Here is a 17,249-nt window from a genome sequence, read left to right on the forward strand (position 1 = left end):
TTTGTGTATCTCTTGTAAAGATCTATTGATAATGGATTGAATAGTCGTTTTTTCTCTCTCTCTCTCTCTCTCCATATCATTGGTCAATTTACATCGAATTAGGTAAACATTCTTGATGTGCTCATATGCTTTCTTTATCTTATTCTTCGAATTGATGTTCGTTTGCTCTACACATAGTTTCTAGATTTGTTCTTAGGTTGAACTTATTGTTGCTTAAATTGGTTAGTTTGGTTGTCATTATTATTTGTTTCACTTTTCTTGTTGAACCCTAAACACTAAATAATTACACAAAACAACCTAACAAAGAAAAACCAATTTCCTAATACAAGTTAATATCGCAATTGTTGACTAACATGTTCCATTTTAAATTTCTCATAGACTTAAGTATTTTGAACTAGGCCAAATCCATCCAAAAAGACTTTGTTACGAGAGTTACACGATGTACGATGTACCACCAGAACACATGTGATACTCTTTAACAATTTAACACCACATGAAGATCAAGCGGCGACTCGTTGATCACATTGCGAATACCTCAACAATTTCTCACATATTTCTCGTGAAAACCCTTGCAATAAAAGGACCTATGCATCAAGAGAAATGTATACAATATTCTTACTACCTCTCACTCAACTCAATTAAAGAATAATTTAAGCGTCCAAGTATTTACATGTACAATATTCTTACTACCTCTCACTCAACTCAATTTAAGTCTCGATTTTTTTTTCCACATAGAAGAAATTAAGTAGTCACTCTATCGAATAAAACCGGGTGCTACCAGAGTTATCTAGCTGTTATTTTTTTTGAAGAAGAGTTATCTAGCTGTTGTATTATAGCCTCCTTGCAAAATTGTTATTTCTATTTGTCCACCTTATATACTAGCAAGTGGAGGTGTAGTGTTCAATATATATATATATAGTGGTTTGAAATACTAGGTTCGGCCACGTATGGTGGCAGCTTGCAACCTTGGTTTTACAGTCTATGAATTTCAAATGAATAAATACATCGTGAGGTAATGTACTTTTCATCTTTTACTTCAATATTATTATAAGATTTGTACACCAAATAAATGCAACGTCATTCGACAAATTGGTGTATTAGGAAATTCTGTAATGCCTGAATATTCATGTAAGAGTACTAAAATGTTAAAAACGAGATGTTTTTATTTTTTTGTAAAGGTATACGCTAATGCCTAATAGTATAGCAGAAAAGAAAATACTATAGTAAGGAATGGATAACTAACGACCCTACAATTGAGAGTGGGATGGGATATTAAAATAAAGAAATAATTAAGTGGACAAATGACAAATTTGACATCTTTAGAACCACTTGTGTTTTTGAAAACTTGTGTTTTTATAATTGAGTTATTAAATTTTGACCAATTAGAAACATTAAATATTAAAATTGATGTTTCTCTTAGATGTTTTGAAGTTGTCGTATATCATCGAATCAAGATCACAAATAATTATGTACCTGTTAAGTGCTTGAGATCTTGATTTGAGGATTTCGAGTCTTATAATACAACAACGTCAAAACTTTTGAGAGAAACTTCAGCCAAATATATAATCAAATCAATTTTATCTAATTTGAGGAATTAGTTTCCACCATCGACTATATGGATGAGAATAGTGGGATTAACCTTACATGATATCGCCAAATTTGTGTGCGATTCATAAAATCCTTTCAAGTCTTTCATATAGTTTATTTAAATAAATATGGATGTAACTTTCATTATATTAGATTTTTTTTTTGTTAAATTATAAATTTTCTAACAATTCAATAATTTATGCATATTTGTCTACATTAAACTTTTGCATATTTAAGAGCCCGTTTGTTTAAGATTTTTTTAAAAAAAGTAATTTTTGATATTGTGTTAACTTTTAGTATGTTTGTGGGGAAGCTTCTTTGAAAATCATTTTTTTAAAAATATATTATTATGCTGAAAATGAAACACTTTATATTGATTAATTTTTTATGAAAAAAAGTTTTAATAAAAGAGATAATTTGTGGTTCAACCATAGTTTATGCTTTTCTTAAAAATGTTAATAAAATATATAATTCCAAATAATTTATATCAAATTCACTTTTATTCTAATTTCTAATCTATACCAAACACGACTTAGATGCACCATTAAAAATAAGAATTAGACTTTTGTATCATATAAATTCACATTCACCAGAAAGATCATGTTAAATATCAAAATAGAACATAATTTTATTGGTCTATTAGTTCATTAATCTATATATCGGTTTATCAAATAACTTATTTAAAGATGTTAATATAGAATAGACCTTTCAATTTTAAAAATGTTAGACTCATATCTAAAAACAAACCTATGATAGATCATAGATAACAAGTCATGATACCTAAGCTTTTGAAATTTTAATAAGATCAATTAAACTTGATTTTTGTATAAACCTAACTGTGTCAAATCTAATATTGTTAGTGATTTGTAATGACATCCAAAATATACCAACATAATTCTTATAGATAGATGAAGCTTCATCGAGGTTGTTAACTATTAGTGGAATTAAACTATCTCTAGTTTCGATCACAAGGAGCCACTTTGCAAATACACTTTAGCACCTGAAAAAAATGATATTCAACACAAAACTAGTTAACACCTTTTACATTACTTTATTAGAAATATTGACAAGTCCTTCAAATTTTTTATGAAGTGGGTATGAAGGACTATCAAGTCGTGCAGCAAATGACATAAGCTAGAAAATCTTATCAATATCACTGGCCCACACGGCAAAACAAAATATTAAATTTTTGATAAAGGGAGAACAAAATTAGTCAAAGTGTAAATTAATTAACTAAAGTTTGATTCTGTTACATTGATGTAAAAAAATTATACTGTAAAACAATTACTACAAAACAATTCATAAACGTGATTTTTAAGATATATATTTTACTCTTTAAATTTTTTTTGTATAATTTTAATTAAAGTTAATTTTTTGTTATGTAATAATTATAATTAATTAAAAGTGTAAAAGATATATGAAATAAGGTTTAAGCCATCATTATTAAAAAAAAAAGGTTCAAGCCTTCATTTTCAAAGTCTTTCTAATTATAAAATTGCTAGGAAACTTTTTAGGACTTTGTCATGTAATAATGTATATAAAAGGCACCCACCTAAACCACATTTTTCATATACTTGTAAAGCTATCAAACTCAAAATCTTTCTGAGCCGGCACATATAGTTAATAAAAAAAATGCCTTCAAAGAAAATTCAATGGAAATCATTTGTACTTGGTTGTTTCAAGGACAAAAACCCTTCATTGGAAACACCAAAATTTGTTTCAAAAAAGACAGGTTCATGTAGAATTTCTCTATCTGATTTAAGTGATTATTCATCACCTTCTGTCATGAGTGATTTATCCAATTCATTAGTGGGATCAAATCTTCATATTTTCACTTGCAAGGAACTCAAAGAGATCACAAACAACTTTGACAAATCAAATTTTCTTGGAGAAGGTGGATTTGGAAAGGTGTATAAAGGTTTTATTGATGATAAACTTAGGCCTACACTTGTTCCTCAAGCTGTGGCTGTTAAGGCCTTAAACTTGGATGGAAAACAAGGTCATAGAGAGTGGTTGGTAAGTGTTTTTTAAACCTTTCAACCGATTAAACCATGAACCAGACTCTACTATGATTCGATCATGTAGTTTCGTCTGGTTCGAGTAGTTTAAAATGGTTGATGAAAGTTTTCTAATTTTTTTTCTTTGTATTATATAGGCTGAAGTTATCTTTTTGGGGCAATTGAAGCATCGCAATCTTGTTAACTTAATAGGCTACTGCTATGAAGATGAACATAGACTTCTTGTGTATGAATACATGGAAAGAGGAAGTCTTGAAGAAAAGCTTTTCAAAGGTAAATGCATGTTTAATTTTTTCTTAAATATTTTCAAAGCTAAATGAACATAGAATTCTTATTTAAATATTTTCTAACAAAATATTTATTATTCTTTTAAAATGCAGGTTATTTAGCAACTTTACCTTGGTTAACAAGAATCAAAATAGCAATTGGTGCTGCTAAAGGACTAGCTTTTCTTCATGAAGAGGAGAAACCAGTTATATATAGAGATGTTAAAGCCTCAAACATTCTATTGGATGCTGTAAGTATTCAAATCATGCATTTTAATTATCAAAATTTGTAGAGCAAATTGAATCAACAGAAATTGACATGAACATATATATTAATTATTTTTCAGGATTACAATGCTAAGTTGTCAGATTTTGGTTTAGCAATAGATGGACCAGATAAAGATCAAACACATATTACAACTCGTGTGATGGGTACACATGGATATGCTGCTCCTGAATATATCAATACAGGTATATTCTAATCTATAGTCAAAATCAATTAAACCTACCCCTTTAATTTTCATTTAGGCTTAAATATATTTTTATTCTTTAAAATAAGATAACTAATGTTTTTGGTCCCTCAAATTTTCGTCATTTTTTTGTCCTTTTTATTTTTTATTTTTAAAGATGATCACAATTGTCTGGCTTTTATACTCTTATAGTCAACTTTTGGGATTTGGATTGTGTGAGGTGAGTGTATGCAGCTAGCAGCGTCTACATGGTCCGATCAAGATCATATGGTCTAATTTTTTTTTTTTTTATTTTTTTTTTATTTTTTTTATTTTTTTTATGTTTTTAAAATCGAATATAGGGAACTTGAAATATGATCTTGATCGAACGGTCCACATGTTTAGTGACAAGACACGATCAAGTCTCAACTTTTCTTCTTTCTTTTTCGGAGACATGAGGGACCAATTGTAATCATTAAAAAAATGGCTGACATTACATTTTTCCTGTTTACATGGGTTAAAATCATATTTTCACATTGACTATTTTTTGAGGAATATTTAAGCTACTAATTCATCAAAATCTCATAAATGTTCTTAAACTAACTCATTTATTTTATATCCTTCTTTTAGGTCGTTTGACAACAATGAGTGATGTATATAGCTTTGGAGTTGTTCTCTTAGAGCTACTAACAGGAAAGAAATCAGTGGACAAAAAAAGAACTCCAAGAGAGCAAGATTTAGTAGAATGGGCAAGGCCATCATTGAAGGATTCACACAGACTTGAAAGAATAATTGATTCAAGACTAGAAGATCAATACTCAATTGAAGGTGCTAGAAAATTAGCAATGTTGACTTATCAATGTTTAAGTCATCATGATAAAAGTAGACCAACAATGAGAACAGTTGTTAAGACCTTAGAGCATGTCATGAAATTAAATGACATTCCAATTGGTCATTTTGTTTATGTAGCTCCTATTGAGGTAACAAATATTGAAGTGTCACTAAATGTGGATAAAAAAGGAAATGAAAATGAACGTGATGAGAATGAGATCAACAAAAGGGTTGTGAAAAGTAAAGATGAAGAAAAGGGAGAGAAAAATGAAAAGGGTCATCAAAGTCAACGTAAAAGTCGTAGCGATCGACGACGTGTTAAACCATTGATGAAGTCTCGTTCTGTTCACTCTGATACTGCTTTGTACAAGACTCTTGGAACTAGTTTATACTCACCCAAACAAAGCGAGGATAAGCAACAAGAAGTGAACATTTGCCAATATTAGAAAGATTGAACCTAAATTCTCTACCATGATGTAATATAATCATAGATAAAGTTAGGGGAAGAAAAGAACATAGGAAGAAATTAAAATATATTAATTGTACATCACAATACATATATAAGTCTTGGTTTTATTTTTGTTGGTTTTTTTTTTTTCTTCATTTTTTGGAGTTTGATTTTGATGTTTTTTTTTTTTTTGGAAATTCCATTTTTGTTTTAAGGGACTGATGTTACACATTTCTAATAAAGATAGCAAGTTTAAATTTTACGTGCATTTCTCTCACACATTTACACACATTGTGTATGTATACATAATAAACTTTAAGTAGTAACAAATTGTGTTAGTTTGAGTAGAAATCAAGTTTTTTATGAGAGTCTTGTGTCCAATTAAGTTGTGTAACGAATATTTATCATTGTCATGAAAGTGGTTGATACTTCACACCTATTACAAGTAACAAAAACAAAACTTGTTTTAATAAATAGTTTTATTTTATTATTGAAAATTTCCATATTATTCTTTCTTGTTTAGTCACATGTTTGATGCAAATTACTCCCTCCGTCTCTATATCTAAGCATCATTTTATTAGAGACAAACGGAGGGAGTAATTGTCAATTGTTTTTCTTCGTTTTTACATCGAATTTTCCACCTTGTTATTGACAATTGCTACCTTTGTTGTGATGCCTTACGTAAGAAGCAAAGGAATATTTTTTTTTTTGACAAGAGAAGCAAAGGAAGATTGAAGAACATAATAACATTCTATTATCTATTTATGACATTATTTCTTTCTTACTTCACAAAGTCATAAATTTTCATTCATTTGAAAATTGTAGATGTTGAAAGTGAAATAAGCCAAATTATTTGTTGACTAACTAGTGCCGTTGACTTCTTCCGTGCATATGAAGTTAATATCGATGTATCTCATAGCCACTAAATATTCTGCAATTTTTGTATAACTTTATAAAAATAACCTAATATGATATTAATTTTAAGTCTTAACACTACATCTTGTAACACAATTGCTCGATAAAATAATACTGAATGGTGTACCGTATAAACTTATAAATTCGACAAATTTCAAATAAATTGTACTTTCATAAATTTAAAATATAATCACTCATTATATTTACTTATATTTCAAAATGTGTATATATTATCTGTTAACTTGAACTATTGATGAAATACTAAATAATATTTGAAACTTAGTAGATTTTCTCTAGAAGGTAAAAACTTTTGATTTGACACTTATATCGATGAAATGCAAGTATATGGATAATTATCAAATGAAGTAACAATAACAAGAAAGTGAACCCCATCTTGCTTAAAAAAAAAAGTGAACCACATCTAATTATTCACTCCAAAGACTATCTTTTATTTTTTTATTATTTTTTTATTTATCTTAGATGAAGTGGTAATCACTGAAATTAAGCTCACAAACAACTGTGATGTCTCGGATTCGAACTCGAGTCACGACGTCCGACCTTACAATTTTGACATTTGGCAGTTGAATTAAAAATTCTAGACACTCCAAGACTATCTTTTAGTTGCTATGATCAATAATTCGTTTTAACTCTTATCCTCTACATGCGACTACATAGACTAATCAAAATAATTGAATATATAGTAACATTTTTTTATCAATGAATGTTATCATATATCTTAAGTATTATGTACGCTAAATTTAAATAATTGTACATTAATGACTCTTCTTTTGGACAAGATTGTACATTCATGAATATGAATTATAAATTTTAATTAAAAGGGTAGAGGAAAACAAAAGAAAAAAAAGTTTTGTGATTCTAAACCGTCCCTAAAATTGCAAGAAAACAAATAAGAAGTTTCAATCCTTTGAACATGACTTAATCTTGTTAGGGATCAAAATACTCACATCAACTTCCTTTACCAACCCCAAGCATTAGTGCGGTGAATGAAAATCACTTGTTGTATAGCTAATATCACAAATTAAGAATCTACAGCTGTCTTTTGGTGACATGTCAACAATCAAACCGAAGACTAATAATAACACTCTTGTTCATCAAATCAAATGCCACTAGCTAGAGAAATATTTGCTCACATATTCAACTATGTATATTGTATTTTGTTTTGAAATGTTTGTCTTTTAACACCTTTGTAATGACATCATTAAACCAAAATACACAAGTTCTTTACTTGCTTTGAATAAGAACTTTGTAAAAGACACGGTAGAATACAATTCTAGGACATAGAAACAAAACTAGAGTTAAGTATGTGTGAAATGTAGACAAGAATTTTGCATTACTTGTAAAAATGAATCTCCACTAACATTTATGTGATGGTTATACAAGTCATTTTCAAATTCTTACATGTCCTTAAAACAAATTATTAATCATGGAGTGAGGCGCAGTCTTTGTCTTGTTGTATGTATGATTTTACAAAATAAATTTTCAAGGAAAGATTGCAAAAAGTAAATGTGTGATAAAAGAACGGTTTTTAATCCTCGTGAGTTTAACTCAGTTGGTAGAGACAAATGCATAATATATATAAGGTCTGAGGTTCGAACCCCAGCTACTACAAAAAAAAAAAAAAGAACGGTTTTTAGAATGCACGAATATTTGATATTTTGAGATGTGGGTTCGAATCCAATTCATGATGTATTTTTTTTAATAATTAAAAAATTGATTTAACAATTTGGGAAAAAGTGTTTCTGTGTGTGATGCCTAAACTTTATAGATTTGATCTTGTGATCGTATAAGGCTATCTCTTCATTAAGTGTGTTGAATTTTGTAGTTAGAGTCTTTGAAAAAAATATAGGGTCTAGTGTTTTTTATTGATGTAGCAACCTAAAATAGGATATTTAGACATTATAATGTGATGTCATTTTTTTTTACGAGCTATAATGTAATTGTCATGTAATGTGTTTGAGTATCCGCATATATAATCTATTTAATAACATATTTTTTCGGATTAAATATGTTTTTAGTTTTTATAAAATTCTAAATTTTGTAATATTCGTAAATTTTGTAAAGAGAAAAAGATAGTAACTACTTATAAAAAAAACGTAGTTAACCATTTTTCTTATACTAAAAAAAGGTGAGGCCTATGTTACCCCTTGATGAAAATCACATGTTAAATGAAAGAGATGAAAAATATGGATGTTCTTGAAATGAAAATGACAATTAATTGTAAGAAAAAACAATTTGGTGGGGCATACATTACCCCTTGATGAGTTGGGGATAATTTACCCCTAATCATAAGACTCGATTATGGAACGAACGAGATGAAGATCACATGTTGAATGTAGGAGATGAAGACGTTTGATGTGCTTGACATAAAAATAACAACTAATTTTAAGAATAAAGATAAAGTAAATGGAATTTTTCTTTGAAAAAGGTAAATTACCCCTAATTCATAGGTGGTGATGTAGAAAAAAACCCTAAAAAATTGGCTGATGTGGGATGACCGGATGACATAACCAACTTCAATTCCTAGTTTGTTTTTAAGCCAAATTTGTGTGGAAATCAAAAGTGCTCTACATCATCAATATCTTCAAGCTGCATTGTTCAACGCAGCAGTTAATTAACAAGGTTAGGCATCATGCCACTTAGAAGATTGAATTCAAAACTCTTAAGATTTACTAATATGAATTAGTCTATACTGCGTATATTGTAGAATCACAAAGAAAATCCACATATATGATTCAACATGGGAAAGAATGCACAAGGATTTCGTCTCAATGGGTGGCAATAGCAAAAGGTATGAATGTGAAATTGTGACTTGAATATTTGTTGCCAATAAGTTGGACTAAAATGAGTTCAATTCAAGCATCTACCAAACACCAATATAATGTGTTCTATATGCTAATGATCATTGTTTATGTTTCCTTATTTTCGTCACTCATCTTTGCAGTAGCAGCTGAACATATTCACATTGAAAATATGCAATATATGTATGGGATGTTGTCATTGCAATGTCTAAGCCAGGGCCTACTCAAACATAAGTGTTTTGGTCTAATCACAAGGTGGACAATGTCCTTGTTTTTGGCTCTCTAACAAAAATATATTTACTAATATATATTATTAAAAAAAGTAAAAAAGAAATTAAAAAAAAGGGGACATAGACCTAACCCAGTAAATTCATACAAAGTGTATGTCAACTCAATCAGGTGATACGAAAAAATGAAAACAACGCTAGTTTATGTCTAAAATGTGGTGTATGGACCAACCGTCAACACAAAACGAATTCAAGAACCAACAACTACTTGCAACAACAACAAGCATAACGTCTCTTTTGAGCCAAAAAGTCCAACATCAAACAAAGCGGACTAAGTGAGTGTTTAGAGCATCTAAACTGGCGTATGAATCGTCTACCAACACAGAGGCGTTCCAAGATCCACCTGTTCCCTGCAAAAAAAGAAAAAGCAAGCCTTAAATGCCCTTTCCAGCCAAAACCATCCATTTGAACACAGTGTCACGACCCCAAACCGAGTGAACACCCACCAGAACTTGGATCTTCGTACCATCAACCAATATGTCTGAATTCAATCAAAGAGAATTGACGCGTAAAATATACATTAGTATATTTATTATTTGTATATTAGTGTTTTTTTTTTTGGGTGTAAGCCCTCTTTACCAAAAGAAAAATATACATATGCATTTAATCATATCTCATTGTTATACAGTTTGGTTATATTAGTTTCTAAAGTATATATGTGACGGTGGAATGTGATTGATCGATGTGTAATATTTTTTTGTATTGATAATACATACAAATTAAACTGAATTTTTATTATTAACTAAACACAATCTTCTTTAGTCATGGACGAATCTACCATTTAAAACTTAAACACCAAACTAAAAATTAAGGTGAATGTATCCCCCCAATCTAACAATACGAAGACTCGTTTTTCAAAAACAATTGCTTGAAATTGTACATACGCATTTATCATTATGTGATTTGATTATGTTTTTTTTTAAGAAGTTAGACTAACCTCTCACATTGACACCAAAGATAATCAAATTTAAAATCTTGAGGAGGAATACACTCTCAGATTCTAAGCCAATATTACTATGCCATCTCAAGTGGGTTCACTTTGATTATGTTTAAGTTAAGCCTTCAAAATATTTTGTGTTTGGAATAAAATTCACGTTAGCTCGACAGTTACCAACGACATTGTACAACAGTATAAGTTAGGTAAGCCCACAATTATATTCATTACCAAGACCGTGGCTAGGAAACATTTGGAAGACTGGTTTCTCAATTATAATAGTTAAATAATTTTTTTGTCGAAAAATAATTAAATAAATTTATCTGTTTCAATACTTTTATCTCCGGTCTCCATATTTGAATAGATTAAGCTGCGTTTTTCCACATTATTTAAATTAAAATTTATAGAATAAAAAATCAACTTAATCCTTAAATTATCACCATCTCACCAATTTAGTACATAAACTATTAAAATCAATTAAAAAGTTCTGAATTATTCCTCAATTCAACAACTATTTAGTCTTTCAATTAACAAATTTAGTTGTAGTTCATGATAGTTTAGAGACTAAACTTATGTATTTTTCATAGTTTAGGATTTATAGTTAATTTTAACAATTTATGAACTAAATTGATGAGAAAATGATAGATAATATAGAGACGAAACTAATTGTCTAGTCAAAATTTATATATTTTTTCCTTCTTAATAACGATTTTCTTGCAATTCTTCCTCCCATTATATACTATACTATCATTATGATCCACACAAGACCTAGCAGACATGTAATACTCGTTTAGCATATGTGACTCTTCTATTAGTCCACAAGATCCACACCACTACCACGAAGTTTATAACTTAAACATCATTTAAGAATATAATAATATTTGTTGGTGCAAATCATGCAATAGAAAATATTTCTTGGTGAAGATTTGACAATTTGTCAATGGATAAATTCATATTTTACGTTAGCGTGGCCGGATTGCATACATGAATAAATAATTTGATGATACTTGACAGTTATCCCACTGAAAAATTTATATATATGATCTATCATTGAATATTGTTTCACATTTTCAAACAAAGAAAATTATTTTGCTTATTATAATAAGTAAAAAAATCATGTGTATTTCACTTATTTTTGTAACTAGGTGACAAATTTATAATGGCATTATTGTCAGAAAATTGCAAAAGAAATTAATATTAAACACTACATTGCTTTCAATATCTTTTCAAATTGTTTTACAGAAGCACGGAATTAATTTCTTAGAATTTCATTGTCATTACTCATCTGCAACAAGTGGCAAAATTGGTTTTTTATATTTAGTTTTTCAACATAAGAAACTAATGCTAGGTTTATCCAATTTTTGTATTAAAATATATTTTCTGATTATTGTAATCATAGAAGGAAAAATGTTTTTCTCTATTCATCGCTCACATTTTAAGAATGCAATTTTAGTTTCTAGAATCAATTTTTATGTTTCTAGAATTAATAATGATGTGTGAACTTCAACTCTCATATGTCTTCTTTCTTTCCTCCCTAAGGAATCTCCTTTATTATTTCATAGTTGATAATAGGATTTAAAATTATATATTAACGATATTGTGAATAAAAAAATAGTAAGAGTATGTCCAATTTAATCTATTATGTGCTGAACTTATTTTGCTTATAATATAATATGCACTGCTTTATAAGAGAGAAGAAAATTTATTGTAAAAAAAAAAGAGAAGAAAAGTATATATTTTGTATTAAGAGGGAAATGTTGTGTAATCAAAACTTACCATAGGAGAAAAACATACATTCTCACATGATTAATATTAGATTCAATAGGAATTGGAATTTTATTGACCCAGTAGAAAATCACAAATTGAACTAATCTAAATTGAAAATCACAAAAAATTGTGTTTCGTTCAGATGTATTCGATTTACTTTCTCATTCGACCATACAGTTCGATTTGATTTGCATTTTTGTTTGACCAACCAAACAAAGCAAAACTGAAAACTTAGAGAACACTCACTTAAATGGATGCTAATTTAGCATCTAGTTCAGATTTTATAACATAGCCAAAGAAGAAGATAAAATCTATGTTTCTCCAAAACAAAAAAAAAGGTCTATGTTAGAATGTTGTTCACACGTAGTGTTTGGCTGAAAAACATCACCAATTTATCAATATAACTCCATCGACAGTTAACTGTCGATGAATTTTTAACGGCGACGAAAATTTTCGTCTTTTACTTATGTTAACCGAACCTAAAGTTTCAACAACAATCTTTCCATGTTAATGCATTTGGAGTTGCTGACTAGTGAATTATGAATACCAAATCATTATAACATCGACTTACAAAGCTTAGCCTATGTTTGTTAAGCCCTATGTCTGTTTGTCTTATTGAAGATAAGAAATTGGTTTTTTTTTTTTTTTTTTGAAAGAGATAAGAAATTGGTTATGCATTAGAAATTTATCATGGAATATGGAATGTTCATAGTATCATATCCATTTGTATTAATTCGTGAGCGTGTCTTGACTATTTTAAGAAATTATTATATATGCATTTAATTTCTCATACTTCTTCTATGCTCATATTTAAAACCGATTCCATTTTTGTGTTATGATTGGTTAGGGTCCATATGCTAGTGTTTGTGCATTGTTGTATAATAACAATGTTTTATGAGCACTTTCTACATATTTCATCTTATATTTCAATGTTGTTTGAGTTAATTTTGGTGTTGATTGAAGATAGCATGAACCCCTACCCTTATGTGTAGCATAATCACATGACAAGTGAAAGATTTAGGAGAAGAGATAGTCAGTCCGAAAGAGAATAAGGAGTATGTTTTGAGATAGATTTGAAGAAGGGAGAAGATATGGAGAAAGGTTACTTTGAGAATTATAAAAAGAGGACCGCTATATAAAGCGAAAAATGTCTGACGAATGAATCAAAAAAATCATTGTAGCCAATTAAATTTGTTTATGGGAGGAAAACACGGTAGGAAGGATGCTAAGTTGAGTTGTTATATTTTTCCACGGCCTGATATTTGTCTTCAGAATGATTTCGCTGTCCCATTCTTCGCAATACATATCGTTTCCCTTTTAAAAAATGTGGGGTATAATTATTAGGTATGTGGGTATACGTTTAAAATCTTATGTGAATATTTGTTTGTTCAATTTTAGAAAGGCAAAAGTGAATGGGCTCAATAAACCATCTTGGCCCATAAGCGTATGCCAATTCGAAGATAATTTTTTTTTACTCTTCTCACTTTCATTTTTGCTCCAGCTACCGCAAAAATATCAAAATACCTTCACTATACACCCTCCAGTCACTATTATAAGCAAAATTTAATTTATTAGATTCATTCAATAAATGATATATGTGGTCTATTTAATGGACCACATACATCATTTATTTAATAAACCTAAAAAGCAGATATTTGCTTATAATAGTGACCGGATGGTGTAGTTAATCACATGTCAATGCATGATTTTGATTATTAAGATATTTAATAATCTATTCGTAAAAATTATAAAAAGTTGATATATTGAAAATTTTCAATGAAACAAATTCAACATTTTACATGCTAACATCTATTCTTATTTATTAATAGAAAAATACGATCAAAACAAATTATGTGAGTAGTGCGTGATCAAACTCGGTCACTTATAGGAGGGAGTACCTTATATTCTTGTGGCGGAATATCTAAAAAGAAAGCTAAAGATTTATGGAAGCTAAACTATAAAGGCACTGAAAATTCTAAATTAATAAGCCTAGGTCACGCCTATTGTGATGGTTAGTAAAATTTTTTCTTGGGCTAGCTTAGAGGAAATGAAAAATAAACACCACACACTATCAATCATAATACCAGAATTTGAACTATGAAATCATACATTTTCATGTTAGTGCAAAATTGTTTAATTATCCGTCTTTGTGCAATGTTTGTTTTATTTCATGAATAAGTATTCATGAAAGACCTCTATATTAACTTGATTAATCTTTTGTTACATTAATACAAACAAGATTTTAAATAGCAGTCGCGAGCGCTAATAATTTCTTGATTTTGACTGTTAGTGATTGCGGTCGGGTGAGTTGATCACAACATTTCACAAATCTTATTAAAATTATTTATGATATCTTATAATGTATAATAACTTAATTTCTATTGTTTCTTCTTCTTTTCATAATCTTGTAATGAATTTGTCACTTTAAAAAATCAAATTAACCACTAATAAATTAAGATCTGAATGTCTTTAGAAGAGAGGAGAGCATACAAAAACCAAATAAGACAATAAATTTGTTCACTACATATACTTGTTGTCGCTGCCGTTTTTTAAAACATTGAATACATATATAAAATTTTCGCTCCAGATCCACTAGGGTTAAATTCTATGAAGCTCCGATACTTCAAAATGGATGGCGTATCGTATCCACTGTGTATCCTGCATCGATACCTGCCCGATACTTTCTATTATTTTTTTTTAAAATAATTATCCGATACTTCTCGATACATATCAGGAGAGTATCCGATCATTATCCTACATTGATACATGCCCCGATACTTCCCAATTAATGTTAACTAAAATAACTTAACTCTTGAGAACCGATGTGTTCTTTTTTGAACATAGTGCTTTCTTTTTGGATCGATATAGTATAACACTAACAATGTTTATTTTAGATATAATATAGCATTGATGGTGCTATTTTTGGGATATATTGTTTATGCAATTGACTAATCACCACTCTCTTAATCGTCAATATTATTTACATTTATGTTTATGTGCTACGAGCCTATGATTGGTTTATGTTGTTTGTTAATATATTTTCATATTAAAAAAATGGTATAATTATATTGTACATTTATATATATAATTTTGTTTTATTAACGTATTCCAGTCGTATCTGTTGTGAATTCCGATTGATAATCACACCAATGAAAAACAAAGATGTGTGGAGCAAAGGAAGTGGTAATGAATGTGTAAAGTGTCTCCAAGCAAAAAAAAAAAAAAAAAAAAACAGACCTAGTCTAGTGTAGAGCAACACCACAAGCATATACAAAGAACAAAGATAAGCAATGAAAGAAGGAACAAACACACCATGAAAATTGTTGACCCAGTTCGGTCCAATATGACCTAATATGGGGGAGAGAGCAGCTCTCCAATCCACTATGATGAAAGTGTTACAAAGAGTTACAAGAAAATAACTTGCAAGCTTACACAAGAACAAGACCTAATTTCTACCCATTTGTGTTTCCCACTCTCTCAATAATGAACCCTAAGAGAAGACATAAAAGGAAGCTTTTGATCCTTTCAATGGTGAAATCTCACTACCCAAGGTGTTTACAATGTTTCCCAACCCAAGAGATCCTCTCTACAAAGACACTCAACCCTAAAGTTACCTCCTTTGTAATCCAAGTTTCTCTCTCTTCAAGCTCTCCTTCAAAATCTGCACAAGAACACTTATATAGCAGTCTTCAGCTGATAAAATCGTGCCACGTTTTCCAAATCGTGCCATGATTGATACGTACGACCAACGTTATCCTGAAAACTTAACCAGCAAGTTTGAAAATCGTGTCACGATTTCACAAAATTGTACCACGATTTGACACCCTGCAAACCAGCTCACGGCATTACAGAATCGTGTCACGATGCCAAAATCGTGTCACGATTTCTCTGTTCTTCCAAACCACAAATTTGAAGTCAAATTTCAACAGTATTGTATCTTAATTTTTGAATTTTTTCCGTATCGAAGTATTGATGCAGTATCGTATCCACATCGTATGTCATATCCGGACTTCATAGGTTAAATTTGTTCACAACATATCTACATGCAGTGGCGGAGATTAAAAAATCAACGATTATAGGTCTATTTTGCGAGATTTTATACAATTTTGTGTCGGTTTTAGGTTTTGATTGATCCAAATTCCCGCAAAGTGGTGTAGTGGCCCACCCAAAAAATTTAAATAATTCAATTATAGGTCTATTTTCGAGATTTTATACATTTTTATGTCGGTTTTAGGTTTCGGTTGATTCAAATTCCCTCAAAGTGGTGTAGTAGTCCACCCGAAAAATTTAAACAATTCAATTATAGGTCTATTTTGCGAGACTTTAAACAATTTTTCAACGGTTAATTTTAATGGCCCACCCTAACTTTTTTTTCTCGCTCCGCCACTGTCTACATGTATATTTTGGGGTGAAGGACCGCATCGTTTGGGGTTCCACTTTCCACTTTGGTGACCTGCAGCAATAATTGTCTACTAGAAATAAGTATAATACCAAAAATGCATTATTTACTTTTGTAGACCAGCAGCACTATTTGTCTTTATGATCGTCTATTCGTCTTGTCTTTATATCACTATTATCATTATGTTTGTTTTTCATTCAACTTTTCATAATTTGTCATTTATGGTTCCGTTTAACTTACATCATGGTGGTAGACGTCATACATAGTGTGTTTGTTATAGTGGTACATCTGACGTTGCCGTGCGTTTGAGCAAAAGCTTGTATTCTTAACTTCACAAAATGGTGGTAAAAAATGCATTGGGATGCGAGAATGCTAAACGAAACAATGCAATAGTGTCTTTGGTGGATATACAACGAGATCATACCATCCACAATAGAAGCATCCTAACTGCACACAAGCATCAAAATTTAACTGTTCATAGTTTGATGTCCAATGCATTTTCAGCAAGTTTGCTTTAGGTTTATGACTA

At 29.8% G+C, this 17,249-nt stretch overlaps 1 protein-coding gene across 1 annotated transcript; it reads left to right on the forward strand.

Moving 5' to 3' along the window:
• Positions 1-3,147: 3,147 nt before the first annotated feature.
• LOC11425536 (putative receptor-like protein kinase At1g72540) lies at positions 3,148-5,739 on the forward strand. The gene is made up of 5 exons (XM_003627255.4): positions 3,148-3,603; positions 3,743-3,878; positions 3,986-4,122; positions 4,219-4,342; positions 4,951-5,739. The coding sequence occupies exons 1-5, from the start codon at positions 3,220-3,222 to the stop codon at positions 5,595-5,597; spliced, it is 1,428 nt and encodes a 475-aa protein (XP_003627303.1). The 5' UTR covers positions 3,148-3,219; the 3' UTR covers positions 5,598-5,739.
• The last annotated feature ends 11,510 nt before the right edge of the window (positions 5,740-17,249 follow it).

The sequence above is a fragment of the Medicago truncatula genome, chromosome 8 (assembly GCF_003473485.1).
Source record: "Medicago truncatula cultivar Jemalong A17 chromosome 8, MtrunA17r5.0-ANR, whole genome shotgun sequence".
NCBI lineage: Eukaryota > Viridiplantae > Streptophyta > Magnoliopsida > Fabales > Fabaceae > Medicago > Medicago truncatula.